The 16,338-nt window shown below is 46.5% G+C and overlaps 1 protein-coding gene across 2 annotated transcripts in view; it reads right to left on the bottom strand.

Annotated features, from left to right (window-relative positions):
* LOC138447740 (complement C3-like) overlaps positions 1-16,338 on the bottom strand; it is a 2,843,165-nt gene that overhangs the window by 1,652,385 nt on the left and 1,174,442 nt on the right. For both annotated transcript variants that reach the window (XM_069604045.1, XM_069604046.1), the window contains exon 22: positions 15,681-15,732. In XM_069604045.1, the coding sequence (XP_069460146.1) occupies positions 15,681-15,732 (52 nt within the window). The remainder of the gene's footprint in view (positions 1-15,680; positions 15,733-16,338) is intronic.

The following is a 16,338-nucleotide window of genomic DNA, read 5'->3' as shown; positions in this document are numbered from 1 at the left end:
CTAGGAACCCTTCCCTTTCTTCCCCTTCTGGTATGTGCTCCGCCGCCATTGTGATGCACTCCCACAGAGTGTACGAAAATTTTGCCAAGGCACATGTGGAGTTGGCAGGTTTTAATGCCATGCTCCCAGCTGAAAATACCTTACGTGCCCAGCCATCCACACGCTTATCGTCCCTGTCTGGAGGGATAGAAGGGTACGCAAGTTTGTTGGAAGCTGTGGCTGCCTGTATGACCAGACTCTCGGGAGTTGGATGTTTTGACAGATAGCCGGGGTCGCTACTGGCCGGGCGGTATTTTGAGGCGAGGGACTTATTCCGGAGTTTCCCAATTCTTGGCCACCCTGTTTTGCAAGGCTACATGAAAGGGTAGTACTTAGTCTTCGGTGGGACCATGGTCCAATATATCTGTTAAATCATCTTGGACGAATTGGGCTGGTGGTCTAGCCCATCCCAAGTAATCTACCACCTTTGTCATTAATTGACGGTATGATGGACTGGCATGCTCTCCTGGATCTGGTCTGCCAAGGTTATTCTCAGGAGATGTGTCAATGCCACTTGCATTGTGTAAAGACTCCACCAAATCCCTCATTCTGCTTTCCTCTGCGATCAAGCATTCTGGGACATTTGGGGTGCCATATTCTAGCCCAAAAGGTACATTTTCCTCATCAGATCTCTCCTGTTCCTCAAAAATTGAGGTCAGGGATTTGAAAAACTCCTTCCTAGGGAGAGGCTTGAAAACCTTCTTTGGGAAAGGAGGAGGAACAGGTGTAGTACCAGGCTCTGAGGAAATTACAGGTTTTGTAACCTTCTCCTTCTCTTTTTCTGGCTTCCCTGGCTTGGTTGGAGCCTTTGGCGCTGAGGGTTTCGGCATCAACACCGATAAAGTCGTCGACGGCGTTGACGACATAGTGGTCATCGACAGGGTCAGCTTTGAAGGCATCGAGGCGGTCTTCGAAGATTTTCCCTTCAAGGTGTGATAGGTCTCGGACGGCGTTGGTGACCTCGGTCAACTCGACTCGAGCGTTTTTCGCTCTGCGTACTGGAAGGTTCCCTATCCTTCCTTTTTCGATCACCCGGGCTCGAGGGCGCCGCGAGTGTCGGAGCGATGACGCTCCCAGTCGGCTTCCGAAGAAGGCGCGGACCGAGGCTTCTCTTTCTCAAACACCTCCATCATCTTGACCCTGAATGCTTCCCACTCTTCGGAAGACGAATGTTTCGTGGGACATTTCATCCTTTTCGGAAACTCGTCTGACGACGAGGTGGAGGGAGACCTGTGGCATCGTTTCTTCGAGTTTTTTGACGAAGACGACGAGCGATGAGAATCGCTTCGGGACCTAGATCAATGCCTTTCACGTCGAGGAGATTTCTCCTCATGGGATCTTGACTCGACGCTAGAGGCTTTTCGATCGGTTTTTCGACCTACCTGTAGCTTTCCTCTCCTTTCTCGCAAGGTCTTCCCCATCATCGCCTGACACTTCGAACAGGCCTCCATGTCACAGCCTTCTCCGAGGCACTACAAACACTCACGGTGTGGGTCCGTGATCGACATTTTTGAGCCGCACGACTTGCACTTTTTGAATCCCGATCTCGGGATTGTGGTCGGCGTCGATGACGAGGACATATTTCTTCTTTGCTATTATCTATTCTTCACAGAACTTGAGGCGCGCTGAATGTCCGAAGCAACGTGTACTCCGGAAAAACAGAACTGAAGCCAACGGGCGCCACGCGTGCTACTTATACACCCGATGACGTCACCCTCGACGGAGGCCTTCGAGGGACCATCGACTCGACGACATCGACGCACGGCGCCCTCTGCCGAATTTTTTTTCCGAAAAGCAGCAAAGCTGGATGGAATACATCTAAAATGAGGAATACGTTGGAGGACACAATCCACTCGAAAGACCATATTTGGTTCTGCCAACTGTAGCTCTTGCTTTTCTGAGGCAGGCGGAAGCCATGACAAAAAATGGCAATAGCTCACTGCCATTCATACAAAGTTAGACTGCAGCACAGGGTGCTGGATTTGCACATGCATTTCTTGTAGGAACACCCAGGGTACATACAGCAGGCTGTAGCACATAGGAATTCTCATGATCTGCCACAACCAGTTGAGCCTTCACAGCCGGCTATACAATGAGGCTTGCACAGAGAATAGGGTAACACCCAACCCTGAGCGGCTTAGGGTTACGGTCTCCCGTAGGAACATTTGGGATTTATGCGCAAGCCCGATGAGGCCTTAGATCATTAGATCAGGATTTAACAGGGAAACATAAGGCAAACCATGCAAAAACATATAGGACACTACTAGAGGTATAGGTTTGATCTCAAGCATTCTATCTCACAGCAGTTGATTGGGGATAATGCTAATGCAATCATCAATATTGAGAGTGTGTGAGACCAAAGACCAGGGAATATATTGTTAGAGAGAATTCTCCAGAATGGCTAATTCCCCTTACCTACTGAGACCCTCAGCAGCTTTGCTGGATTTCTAGGATTTATTTTTTTCACCTGGTAAGAGCGTGAGCCTTTTTTCCCACTCTTACATGTGTTTTGGTGTGTGCGTTTAACATTTTTGTGTTCATAGACTGTGGAGCCTCACCTTTTCCACAGGCATCATCTTTTTACTGTATGTTACCCAGCGCCCTCAATGCAGTGACACTGGGTTGTCTTTTTGAGACTTCCCACTTCAAACTAAATTTTCTGGGACTAACTATTGTCTCCCAGAACATGTAAAGTTACCATTGACTTTATTAGTCTTTTTTAATTCAGAGACCCAGTACAAACTATCTTACATAGAGTCCTGGAAATGGTTAATAGTTAACCCTTTTTGTCCGTTTCTCATGGAACAATATTTTGTTCCACTTTCTTTAAGATTTGGCTGGTGGCAGTGGTATCTACCCTATTTTTCCTACCGCGGTCTATTTAAATAGCCTGGGTACTGTTTTAGGCTAAGTTAGTAGCCTCGAACTAAAATCCGCTGGACCCCATTTACTTTTATTTGGTTCTCAATGGGTTTATTCGCCATTTCTTTTTGTAAAGGTCTTTCTCGTGTTTTACTCTGCGCACCAAACTAGGTTTGGTTCCTTTGTTCTTCGTCCTTTGGCGGGCTTCTTCCCAGAAGCCCTCCTTAGGTGCCTGAATGTCTGAGGGGGACAGAATGTGAGGGAGGGGTTTGAGGCTCCCTGCACAGGGTCTCCTTGGAGACCCATGTCACACTCTGTATGATTGGCTGTGGTGACTGTCCCACTGGGGCAGCCACACTGCTGTGTGATTGACAGCCAGGCTGTGTGAATGGGGGAAAACAGCATAAAAAGCAGGTCTCTGGGACTGAGAAGGCAGAGTCGCTACTGGATCAAGAGAACCAAAGAGAAGCTGACAGAAGAGGACCTCTACCACGAATGAACCTCCCGGCGAAGCCCTGCTGCAGGTCCAAATCTCCAAACTTCGACGACAGGGAAGATCTGCAAGGAATCTTCTTCCCTTGAGCTGGTGGGACCAACCAGTTCGTCAAACTACAAGCCAGACCTCCCTCCACTGGTCGAATTTGCTGTACACAGCTACAGTGAACCGGATAGCCAGGAGGAACGGACCCTGCTTGGTTTTTAAAGAGCGCTCTGTTTATTTGTTGCTTTGCTCTGCTGCTGGTTCCTTCACTGGGCAGTGCAGGACCCTCCAGTCTTCCTACTTCGTGTCAGTCCGACAGCAGCTTCAGGAACCGTGAGTTTGCAGGACCTGCCAGGAACTTGTAGGTGCCCTTCTCCGGCTTACTACGTGTGAGAGAAAATAAAATAAGCAACCCCTTTCGGGAAAGAAGGCACCGAGACCCGGCTGCAAGAGTTCAAAGGATGGTTTATTTCTCCAGCTAGGAAATAACCCAAAAAACTCCCTCCAAACATTTACATCAAACCTGTATATATATCAATTAAAGTAACTCTAACAAAAAGTGCTAAATGGACCCGATTGGCCAGGCGGTGTGGTGCTGTAGGTGTGGGTGGCATCTCTTCCTTCTGGTTGGCTGAGTGGCTGACGAGGTGATGGACGTCAAATATCTTGTGTTCCACGCAGGTCAGGATCCAGTCACTGTGGTCACTACCTAAGCTAATATGTTGCATTCGAAAAACACTAAATAACAAATTATCTAAAACATTTTATGCTACTTTTCATATTTCTACACAAGTTACACATTATAATTATTGTCAGTACAATTGGGTCATTTGTAGCTTTAATTAGAGGCCTTGACCTTTATTGTGCATGTAAAAAGAATCAAGCTGTGTTTCCCATCTCTCCTAAACTTCAAACCTATTAGTATGAATAAAAAAATATATTGTGATAAGATGCTTAAGGTTAGTAGTGGGTGTGCTGGGTGGGTTTCGCAGCACAGGCGAGGGTCTGGCACTTGAAAGAAATACCTTACAGGGAGCGCAGGGTCAAGATGGCAATAAATTGCTCTAAATGGGGGTGGATGGCTTTGCACGTTTATGGGGATGAATGAGCAGAAAGTGCTTAGCTCATCCTGGTTCACATGCTAGTTCTCATGCTAGCAGTGATCTCAGAGGAAGAAAACTGTATCATATTGGCTGTTGCAACTTTCTCCGGCTTCAGCATGAGAATGGGAGCGCAGAGCTTTCCTTCGCAGGGGGAGTGCAAGGGTGGGGGTCAGCCAGCTGCCTGCGCGCCTTGTGTGTGTGTCTCTGTCCTTGGCTGCTGCGGTGGAAGGGGAGCTGAGCATTGCTGTACTATCGCAGTGAGGCCTGTTTACCCAAGATGGAGTCCAAAGGGGGCACAAAAGATGGATGCCCTGTGTCCTGCTCAACCGTCTTCAATGTTAGGCGTAGGGTTCGTTTGGCTCCCTGGTTTGGCCCCCTTCTCACCGAAAGCTTGACTTGGAGGGTGAGATGTCTACAAGTGGAAAATCAGGGGATTAGTAGCTGGAAGGTTGGATGAAGTCTCTACCCCCACACTCTCTCCTCCCGTGGTACTCGGTTGCTAACTGTGCTCACCTTAAATAGGTGAATGCCGGGCTCTCCATCCTGCGTCTTGTGCAGGGGCTCTGGGTCCAGTTACTTCACTGGATTTGGGATCAGCCTCTTGATTGCAGAGGGTGAGTAGAGAGCGATGCCGCTGTTAATTGCACGAGCGTATTTTGCATATATCAAAGTCCTTAATGTCTCTTTTAACGTCCCTTTTCTGCAGGGTTCACTGAGAAGAAATGATGGCGAAAGAATGCCAAAGTTCGTGGAGGCACGTAAGTAGAATGAATGCCACAGTACTTTAACACGCACCTTAATGTCTTTTCCTTTCAGATGGAGAATGATGAAGCCGCCGGAGATGATGCCCAGGTTTGTGCCGAAGAGTGAACAAGATGATGGAGCATATGAAGGCACGTAAGTAGAAAGTCTGTTCTAGGCCTTTAAACGCACCTTAATGTCTCTCTTTTGCCTTGCAGGTGGCGGAGTGCGGTGCGAGCTGACTTTGGAGCGTACGTCGCACAGGTAAGCCGTTCAGAAACAGAACGTTACTAACCAATGTTCTTTTGTCTTTGCAGGGCTCGATGGCGGAGAAAGAATGCGGCAAATACCTTAAACACTCCGGTGGATCGGGTAAGTTGACGCGCTGACCTTGACTTTGCTAATCTGTGTTTTGTTTTTTTGCAGATGCTGCTGAAGACTGAAGATTGGATTCTCATCAGGTAAATCCGGAGATTTCGCGTTCACAGGAGCCGGAATGGAAGATTCCCTGGAGCTGACACGGTGAGCGTCCTGCTGCTGATGCAGAATAACGCGAAGCACGTTGCACCAATCAGGTGTGGTTTAAATAGTGCACAGGAGTGCTTAGGCATCTTCTTCCACAGCCTCGCCCGGGTAAGAAAAAGAGTTCCAGTTTCTAGAAGAGTTCCAGTCCTAGGGAGTGGTGCCAGCCCCACCCAGAGGAAAAGTAGTTCCTGCCAGAAGGGGATGAAGACATCATCTTGTCGGTAAGGAAGCAGCATGGTCTGCTGCAGGTAGGTCCACCCAAGCACTTCTGTATTTGCTATGAGCCCGGCGCTTCTTGTGCCGGGACCAGTCCCCACAATGAGCCTGGCACCACCGGTGACAGGACAAGGCCCAAAAGGTCCCTAAAGGGACTTGCTGGCGTCTGCAATGAATGTTGTGAGCCTGCTTCCAAGGGCGTTGGGCTGCTCCTGACTCCTTGGAAGCAGTGGTCATGACAGCACCCCCCCTCAAGGCCCCTCCCAAGTTCGTCTTCTCCGGGGGTCTTGGTTTGTCGGGAAAAGTTTGATGAAACTTCTTGACCAGACGGGGTGCATGCACATGTTCCGATGGTTCCCAAGACCGTTCCTGGGGGCCATAACCTTTCCAGTCAATCAGATAGTATAGCTTTGATTTGGAAATCTTGGAGTCTAGGATGTTCTGAATTTCGAACTCCAGTTCTCCATCCACTAGGATAGGGTCTGGAGATTTTGTCAAACGGGTTCCAGGTTGCATGGGTTTTAGTAAGGAAACGTGGAAGACGGGATGAACTTTCATATGAGTAGGTAGGCCCAATTTAACTGCCACTGGATTTATTTTGGCAGTAATTGGGTAAGGTCCCAGGTATCGTGGATTGAAAGTACGTGGTCCTTTTAAGGGTAAATGTTTGGTGGACAGCCAGACTTGATCTCCCACTTGATATTGGGGAGCTTCCTTTCGATGTTGGTCTGCACCCTTCTTGTAATGTTCCTTGGCTTGCTGAAGATGAGAAGTGGCTTCCTTAAAGGCTTGAGTGATTGTAGAGTGCAGGTGATCTACAGCAGGTGTTCCAAGAGTCTGAGGTGGATCGAGATTTGAGGTGCGAGGGTGGATTCCATACAAGAGGAAAAAAGGGGTTTTTCCAGTTCCAGAATGGACTGAATTATTATAAGCGTACTCCGCAATCCAGAGGATTTCTTTCCAAGTGCCTTCTGCTTGCTGCAACATGCAGCGTAGATATTGTTCCAGAGTTTGGTTGGTCCTCTCGGTCTGCCCGTCGGTCTGGGGATGATGGCTGGTTGAAAGCCTTACGTCAATTTGGGCTAAGCGACAGCAACTCCGCCAGAAGTGGGAAATAAACTGACTTCCTCTATCCGAGATTAGAACTGAAGGAAAGCCGTGCAACCGAACGATGTTCTCGAGGAATTCCCGGGCTAGAATTGAAGCTGTGGGTAACCCCTTCAATGGAATAAAATGAGCCATTTTAGAAAATAGGTCCACAATTACTAAGATCGTATTATATCCGGAGCATGGTGGTAAATCCGTGATGAAATCCATGGAGAGAGTATGCCACGGGTGAGGAGGAATGTCTATTGGATGTAAGAGGCCTGATGGTTTCTCCTTCTGACTTTTGTTTGAGCGCACACACCACAGGAGATTACAAAATCTTTAATGTCCTTCCTCCAAGATGGCCACCAGAAATGTCTTTTTACGTTTTCAGACGTTTTAGCAATGCCGGGATGCCCTTCCATTAAGGAGTCATGGTAACATGAGATGACCTGTGATTGCAAATCCGTACATGGCAGATATAATCTACCTTGAAAGTATGGTAAGTCTTTTTCCGTTGTAAAATCTTTCCCCTTGAGTTTCCAATCTTTTATTTCTGCTGGAGTTATAAGTTTTTTAACTTTCGCTTCAATATCTTCAAGGGATTGTGTGTTAATTAAACCCAGGATTCTTTGTTCTGGAATTATTGGTACGGGTTCAGGACTAGTCGTGAGTTCATCTACTCCCACTCGGGAGAGGGCATCTGCTTTTCCATTCTTGTTGCCTGGTCGGTAAGTAATTACAAAGTCAAATTCGGCGAAAAATAAAGCCCAACGGAGTTGTCTAGAGGATTGAGCTTTGGCTGATTTCAAGTATTGTAAATTGCGATGATCCGTAATGACGGTGACTGTGTGTCGGGCTCCCAGGAGATAGTGCCGCCAGGCCTTAAAGGCGGACTTAATAGCTAAAAGTTTTTTATCGGTAATGGTATAGTTGATTTCGGGAGCCGAAAATTTGCGGGACCAAAAGGCCACAGGGTGCAACTGGTTTGTTTCTGGGTCCCTCTGCGAAAGCACTGCTCCCATCGCGAGACTGGAGGCATCGGTCTCAACAATATAGGGAAGTTCCGGGCGGGGATGTTTTAAAACCGGAGCTGAGATGAATTTAGTTTTCAGTTCTTGAAAGGCTTGTTCGGCCTCCGTAGACCATTCGAAACGTTTGTTTTTTCTGAGAAGGGCTGTAATGAGTTGAACTATTCGAGAGAAGTCTGGAATAAACCTACGATAAAAGTTGGCGAAGCCCAACATGCTTTGGACTCCTTTTACTGAGGTTGGTGAGGGCCACTTAAGAATAGCGTCCACTTTTCTTGAGTCCATGTGAACTCCGTTAGGTGACAAAATGAATCCCAAAAATTCGACCTCAGTAACGTGAAAAACGCATTTCTCCAGCTTGGCAAAAAGTCTGTGTTGACGGAGCCTCTCCAGTACCGCTGTGACGTGTTTTCGATGATCAGCCTCAGAGGCCGAGTAGACCAGAATATCATCAATATAGAAAACTACACACACATCAATGAGTTCTCTGAGGACGTCATTCATAAAGTACTGAAAAGCGGCCGGTGCATTGCATAATCCAAAGGGCATTACTTGATACTCGAATAATCCATACTTAGTACGAAAGGCCGTCTTCCATTCATCGCCCTCTTTTATTCGTACCAAATGGTAAACTCCTCTGAGGTCCAACTTAGTATAAATACAGGCACTTTTAACTTGGTCTAGTAGTTCTGGGATCAATGGTAACGGATATCTGTTCTTGATTGTTATCTGATTCAGGGCACGGTAATCTATACATGTTCTCAGGTCTCCCTCCTTTTTTGGAACGAAGAACAGAGCTGAAGAGGCTGGGGACTTTGAAGGACGGATAAACCCATTAGCCAGGTATTGGTCCAAATATTGCCTTAGGTGAAGATTTTCTGGTTCGGTAAGGGCATAAATTCGACTGCACGGAGGAGTGGATCCCGGAATCAGGTCTATCTGACATTCGTATGACCTGTGAGGAGGCAGGGTGTTAGCTTGATCTTTCCGAAAGACATCATGATATTCCTGGTATTCAGGAGGCAATTGTGGAGTCTCAGAGGAGGTTGCTGCCAGCTTGTTGGGAGGCTGAGGATAACAGGTGGGAGCGCATTCTGGAAACCGAATTGTCTTTGCTCGCCAGTCGATTTGAGGATTGTGCTTCTCCAACCAAGGGATTCCCAGAATAACTTGAAACTGCAGGGCCTTGATCACGTCAAACACGATCTTCTCTAGATGTCCATCTTGGCCTACCAACGTCACTTCCAAGGTGGTGTGAGTTACTGGTCGGAAGCTATTTCCGTACCGTCCACGGTGATAATGACGTCTCTCACCGTCTTAGGACAAAGAGGTAGATTCATCCTGGCGGCCATTTCACAATCCACGTAATTGCTGATCGCGCCACTATCAATGTATGCTTTTATGGCATGCATACGATTAGGCTGCTCTGGATTCACGAGGACCATAGGCATGACGAAATGCGAGGTCAAAGAACTGGTTTTAACGCTCGGCAAGCAGACCTCTACACTTGTCGGGCGAGGTCGTTTTCCGACTCAGAACCTTCGGCACCTTTATCGGATGCTCCTACCATCTTCTTCTTTGGTTTCACCGGGCAATCTCGAAGAAAGTGTCCTGAATTTCCGCAATAGAGGCATAATTGCAATTGTCTTCTCCTTTCCTGTTCCTTTTGGGTTAGGGGTCCTTTTACGACCCCAATTTGCATGGGTTCCACGGAATCATTTCCTTTAGCGGAGCTCTGTGGTCTTGAAAAACACGAGATTCAAATCTGGAACGATCGGCCTTCCGATTCTGTAGCCTGTGATCTAATTGAACCACCAGATCGATATATTCAGAACAGTCTTGTGGCGGATTTACCACCTGGACCAGAACGTCTTTAAGTTCCCCTCGCAGGCCTCTGTAGAAAAGCGTGATTCTCTTATCTTCCGGCCATCCGGTTTCCACCACTAGTCTGTTAAATGACGCAATGTAAGCCAAGAGGTCTTGATTACCCTGTCGTAGTGAAAGAAGTTCATTATCCAAGGCCTGACCCTGGGAGTGTCGTGCGAACAATCTCTCCATACTAGCTTGAAAGTCTTGGAAGTTATGAAGAACAGGGTCATTCTGAGTCACTAAAGGTATAGACCAATCTGCGGCACTGCCACTAAGATATGAGAGCACGAAGGCCACCTTGGCCTGGTCCGTTGGGAATGCGGCGGGTCTACACAAAAAGTGCAAGCGACACTGATTGAAAAATACAGCAAATCTCTTTGGATCACCAGAAAAACGCTCGGGCGGGGCCAAAGGTACATTTCCTAGTAGATTAATCTGCACCGGGTTAGTGGAAGTCGCTGGAGTATGGCTCCCTCCCGCGGCGGGCAGAGGAGTTTGTCCCGCTTGGGCTTGTAACAACTGTCTGGCAAGATCATCAGTTCGCTCCTTAGAAACAACTAACTCTCTCCTTAAGGCATTCATTTCCTGGCGTGCTGCGTGTACTTCTGCCCTCAACTCCCCAAGCAACTGGGCCAATTGGTCTGTGTCTGAGGTTTCCATTGCGCCTGGGCGGGAAATATGTGGTAAGGCTTCGCGTTCTGTAACGCTCACCTGGTTCCCTCGGAGGCGCGGGTCTTGGCTGGGCGGTGAAACCGTCTTCAATGTTAGGCGTAGGGTTCGTTTGGCTCCCTGGTTTGGCCCCCTTCTCACCGAAAGCTTGACTTGGAGGGTGAGATGTCTACAAGTGGAAAATCAGGGGATTAGTAGCTGGAAGGTTGGATGAAGTCTCTACCCCCACACTCTCTCCTCCCGTGGTACTCGGTTGCTAACTGTGCTCACCTTAAATAGGTGAATGCCGGGCTCTCCATCCTGCGTCTTGTGCAGGGGCTCTGGGTCCAGTTACTTCACTGGATTTGGGATCAGCCTCTTGATTGCAGAGGGTGAGTAGAGAGCGATGCCGCCGTTAATTGCACGAGCGTATTTTGTATATATCAAAGTCCTTAATGTCTCTTTTAACGTCCCTTTTCTGCAGGGTTCACTGAGAAGAAATGATGGCGAAAGAATGCCAAAGTTCGTGGAGGCACGTAAGTAGAATGAATGCCACAGTACTTTAATGCGCACCTTAATGTCTTTTCCTTTCAGATGGAGAATGATGAAGGCGCCGAAGATGATGCCCAGGTTTGTGCCGAAGAGTGAACAAGATGATGGAGCATATGAAGGCAAGTAAGTAGAAAGTCTGTTCTAGGCCTTTAAACGCACCTTAATGTCTCTCTTTTGCCTTGCAGGTGGCGGAGTGCGGTGCGAGCTGACTTTGGAGCGTACGTCGCACAGGTAAGCCGTTCAGAAACAGAACGTTACTAACCAATGTTCTTTTGTCTTTGCAGGGCTCGATGGCGGAGAAAGAATGCGGCAAATACCTTAAACACTCCGGTGGATCGGGTAAGTTGACGCGCTGACCTTGACTTTGCTAATCTGTGTTTTGTTGTTTTACAGATGCTGCTGAAGACTGAAGATTGGATTCTCATCAGGTAAATCCAGAGATTTCGCGTTCACAGGAGCCGGAATGGAAGATTCCCTGGAGCTGACACGGTGAGCGTCCTGCTGCTGATGCAGAATAACGCGAAGCACGTTGCACCAATCGGGTGTGGTTTAAATAGTGCACAGGAGTGCTTAGGCGTCTTCTTCCACAGCCTCGCCCGGGTAAGAAAAAGAGTTCCAGTTTTAGAAGAGTTCCAGTCCTAGGGAGTGGTGCCAGCCCCACCCAGAGGAAAAGTAGTTCCTGCCAGAAGAGGATGAAGACATCATCTTGTCGGTAAGGAAGCAGCATGGTCTGCTGCAGGTAGGTCCACCCAAGCACTTCTGTATTTGCTATGAGCCCGGCGCTTCTTGTGCCGGGACCAGTCCCCACAATGAGCCTGGCACCACCGGTGCCAGGACAAGGCCCAAAAGGTCCCTAAAGGGACTTGCTGGCGTCTGCAATGAATGTTGTGAGCCTCCTTCCAAGGGCGTTGGGCTGCTCCTGACTCCTTGGAAGCAGTGGTCATGACATTAACTTTACATAAGGGCGAGGGGAAATCCCACTACCGGGGGCACATGATCCAAGCCTTGTACTGAGGAGCGTACGACGTGAGGGGGCCTGGGGACCACTCACTCCCATACAAACTTCTGCCTCAGCTACAGCCTTCTTCTTCATTTAAGGTACTGTTCTAACCCAGTTGTTCGTTCTGTCCGACCGCGGTGAAAGTGTTTGAAATCTTTCGCCAATCCGAGGGCTTCTCCTTCTCTATTCTTTAAACTAACTTTTCTTCCAATCAACTTCGTTCCGAACTCTTGGCAAAGACTTAACCGTGAACTACTCTGAACTGTGTGATCCTCTGCAAAGACTCTGGTCCATTCATTTTGGCTCAAGCCTCTTGATTTGATTTCCTCACCGTAGTAGCCTTTTCTAGATTGCCCTGCATATTTACTAGTACGGGCTTGTACCAAAGGTGAATTTGTACTGTCACTTGTAGTCTTAATTGTGTGTGGTGTTCCCAAAGGGTACTGCATGTGATTCTGACTAACATGTATTCACTGTTTTCTCTCTGGCGCCATCAAAAATGTTTCCACACATTATTAAAACTAAAGTTGTCTATAAATAGGGAATTCTAGTTGACTTATAATTTGGCTGTAAACAATAAGAATACAGCTTTTAGAATATGCCTGATCCTTGACGCAGCAATATTATGGCCAAGTCCAGAATGGTACTGGCATTAGTGTCATCAACAAGAAAATCAACTGTTTTATGTGTCATCAGTAAGGGAGCACCATATTAACTGGGCTTTACTGGACACATGTGAATGTAGCACACGTTCCTTACACTCATGTTAAGTGTTGTAGCAATTCTTGAATGCTAGCAATGCGGTGGACCACATTAATAGAGTGACTAATTTCAGATAAACCATAAATCGATCTGTGCAACCAGTTGTTGGGGCAGTCATGTAAGGAAGGTGAATTGTTTCTCTGTAGCAATACATGTTGCAAATATCAATAAATAACACCTACTCCACACTTTTTACTTTCAGGTTTTTGGCAACAACCCTGTGTCTGCCAGGTAGTCTTTGTTGAGATGCTGGAGTCTGGGTTATCACAGACTATGATCCACTCAGATGGGCCAGCAATAGGATCATGACGCCTTTAAAAACCAGTCTAGTCCCCACCAATCATGGCGCCTGGGTGTTCAATTGTGTGCCAAGACATTATCTTTAGACCAATGCATCACTCAGGTGCTTTGGAATGCTCTGATTCTTACAGGTTGCAATCCACTTTTCCCTGAAGTATCAGACACGCATTGAGGTCCCGCTGTGCCGTCTTTAGACAGCACAGGTGATGGTCTAGTTGTTCTGTCAGCCAGCTTTGGCCTGCATGTACAGGATGATGTCAGTGTCTTGCCTCCTGGTTATCTCTCATTCAGGTCAGAGGATCCCTGCGTCACAACCTTTCGGTAAGCTGCACTGGTGCTAGTTGGAGCTCACTCTTCCGCTGTTCCTTCTCCTATCCTGCTTTGTTCCTTGCAGTCCTTGTTCCTGCCACTCTGTGTTGAGCCTTGTTCTACAGAGATCTTTCTCTGCATCTTGTTTCCTTGCTCTCATGGCTCTTCGTCCTTGCTGCCTTGGAATACATCTCTAGCTTATTTCCTCATGGAACTTCAGTCACCTTCCACTAAACATCTTGGAGGGGGAGATTTCTTCCCCAGAGAGCTTTCTCCCTCCATTTAGGATCTGCGTAGGGAGGAGGCCTTGCTGGTTACCCCTTGTTTTGTAATGGGGTTTCAGACTGGCCTCTTCCAGAGACAGACACCATCTCTTTGAGTCTTGATGCTGGCACAAGACTCAGGTAAGACATTCTATGTCTGAAAATCCTGACATGAAGTACTGTGAGTTCCTCTCTTGTTTTTTGTTTTCATCCTGTCTTCCTGGTGTTGTGAGTGTTGTCAATGAGTGTGTACATCCTTTGGCACCATCATCTCTTCACCAGTCACTCCTTCTTCCTGTAACTACTTCCTTGCTGCACCTATTGGACCGAACCAGTCTATTTGTTATGAATGCTGGGATTCTCCCTCGTCCGGTCTTCTCCTCAGAGAATTTATTTTACCCAACTTGGGTTTTTCCCTGTTTCATTGGTCCTCTCCTTGGGGGCCCAGTGAAATCCAATTGTGCTTGTTCTCGTGGATCTACCGTGGCTTCTCCTCCAGAAAAATACTAAAGGGATAGATATGGGTGCCCTAGAGTAAGGTGAGATCACGTAGCCTGACATTCCCATTCTTTGAACGTCAGTGCCACAGGTCCACATTTAGGATGGGGAAATAACATACAACCAGATATATGCACATGCTAGCATCTGATGGGTCAATCAGTGCCACATAGCATGGGCTATTATGGGAAATTATGGTTCATAATCACTTTTTTTTCGTTTTGTTTTCTGGTTTTAGCCCCCTAAACCTGAAAGGGGCCAGCCTAACACTATCTGAGTAAGAGGGCTGTTGGATGCAGTGGATGCAGTGCTATTTTTAGAGTGCCTTCCTTGCATCCCAAAGACCTTTCCACCACTGCTGAAAAAACGTTGACAGCACAATAGCCTTCAATGTTGTACTCAAATATTTTGAAAATGGTGTAACACAGAAATGCTTAGCACATGATGGGAGTACCCTGACAAATGAGGACACAGTCAAAGTATGACAGTACATTGCATATGGTGTGGGAATCAGAGAATTTGATGGTCAAACATCTCATATGGTCTGAATTGTATTAGTACACCAGACTACTATGAAAATAATTGTGATATATCTTTTGAGTATCTGGACATTTGATGGCTGTACCACAGACTTTATGTGGGTATTTTGGCACATTTAACACAGTTAACTCAATGTACAGTGTGTGACATAATCTGTATGGTAATACAATAAACCAAATTAGAATACAATGTACCATCTCCCAGGGAACAGGACTGCATTTCATTCAGTTAACTGGGTGGCTGTACAGGGTGGGCCTTCTGAGTTACTAGAGCAATACACCTATGACCATAACCTAGTGGTGGTGTTGTAGCCACAGAAAATGATACCAATATGGGCCAAATAATGTCCATTCCTGGGCATCTGATGGCAAAGTATTGTATGTGGAATAAGTAGCTGGCTATTTACATTTCAAACCTGTACTATTGTATGAGCTTCTGGGCAAGTGGTGGGAACATGTGGCATATGGTGCGAGTGAGTGGGCAATGCATGCAACATGACAAACAATTTCACTGTAAAACAGCCAAACGTATAGTTTTTTCCACTGCTACGTTAAAGGAAGACAACACCCTTTTATGGCCTAAAAGTCTACAAGTGTAGCATTCATATCTGCCATTCCATTTATTTACTCTTTTGGATCCCTTTTGTGTGCCTTCAACCTTTCAATCCTACAGTACAATCTGAGGGAGTCATTCAGAGAACCCACAAAAGGATTAATGATAATCAAGCATATTTTTTTCTTCCATCACATTTGTTTGTGGTTTGTCTAGTGCACAAATATATTGTTGTACAAACTAAGCAATTTCACCAATTTCATATTAAGTTCTACATTTTGCTTGCCAATCATAGTCACAAACCTTTTGGGTCCAAAAGAATGCTCCTTGACAGCCTCACAGTTGTCCCTTCTGCCTGCAATTGGGAAGATAAAAATGTAAATCTTCAGATATTTATTTCCACCACTTAAGGAAAATCAGGAGCAGGTCAGTGCTTAAATTCACTTTTTGAAGGAGGCGTCATAACATGTCTTGCCTAATAATGCACAACTCATTCAATTTTTTTGAGGAGTCAAAATACTTCCATGCTTAAACCTTTCCGAGTTAACGACTTCCTACTCAAAAAATGGATGTCAATATTTAGGGAAGACAGACAGAATTATCCTACATCCTGTTTTTTAAGTCAAAGGAAAGCAACTGGTTTGCTGAAGTCTCAATCTGGTCAAAGGGAGTGGGTTAAGAGAACCCGGAAGATGTTCATGTATAATAAAAATAGTGCAGCATCATGTTAAACAGTGCTACCAATACCTCTGGGGCTGCACAGCTGGAAGTCATATTTTAAACACATCGCTGTGTATGGAAGCCATCACTTGCTCACATTTCTGGGTTTTTTGTACTTTTTCTAGAATTAAAAACTCCAAAAAACTCCACAAAATTGCCTAATTGAGCCGATGAACTCAGTTTTCTATCTTTTTTCGTGTGGTAGAAATGAAAAACATTGTATTTTTATATATTTATTGTG

This window comes from Ambystoma mexicanum, chromosome 3q, assembly GCF_040938575.1.
Source record: "Ambystoma mexicanum isolate Mex_15411 chromosome 3q, UKY_AmexF1_1, whole genome shotgun sequence".
Lineage (NCBI taxonomy): Eukaryota > Metazoa > Chordata > Amphibia > Caudata > Ambystomatidae > Ambystoma > Ambystoma mexicanum.
This window is presented reverse-complemented; position numbering and strand designations above follow the sequence as displayed.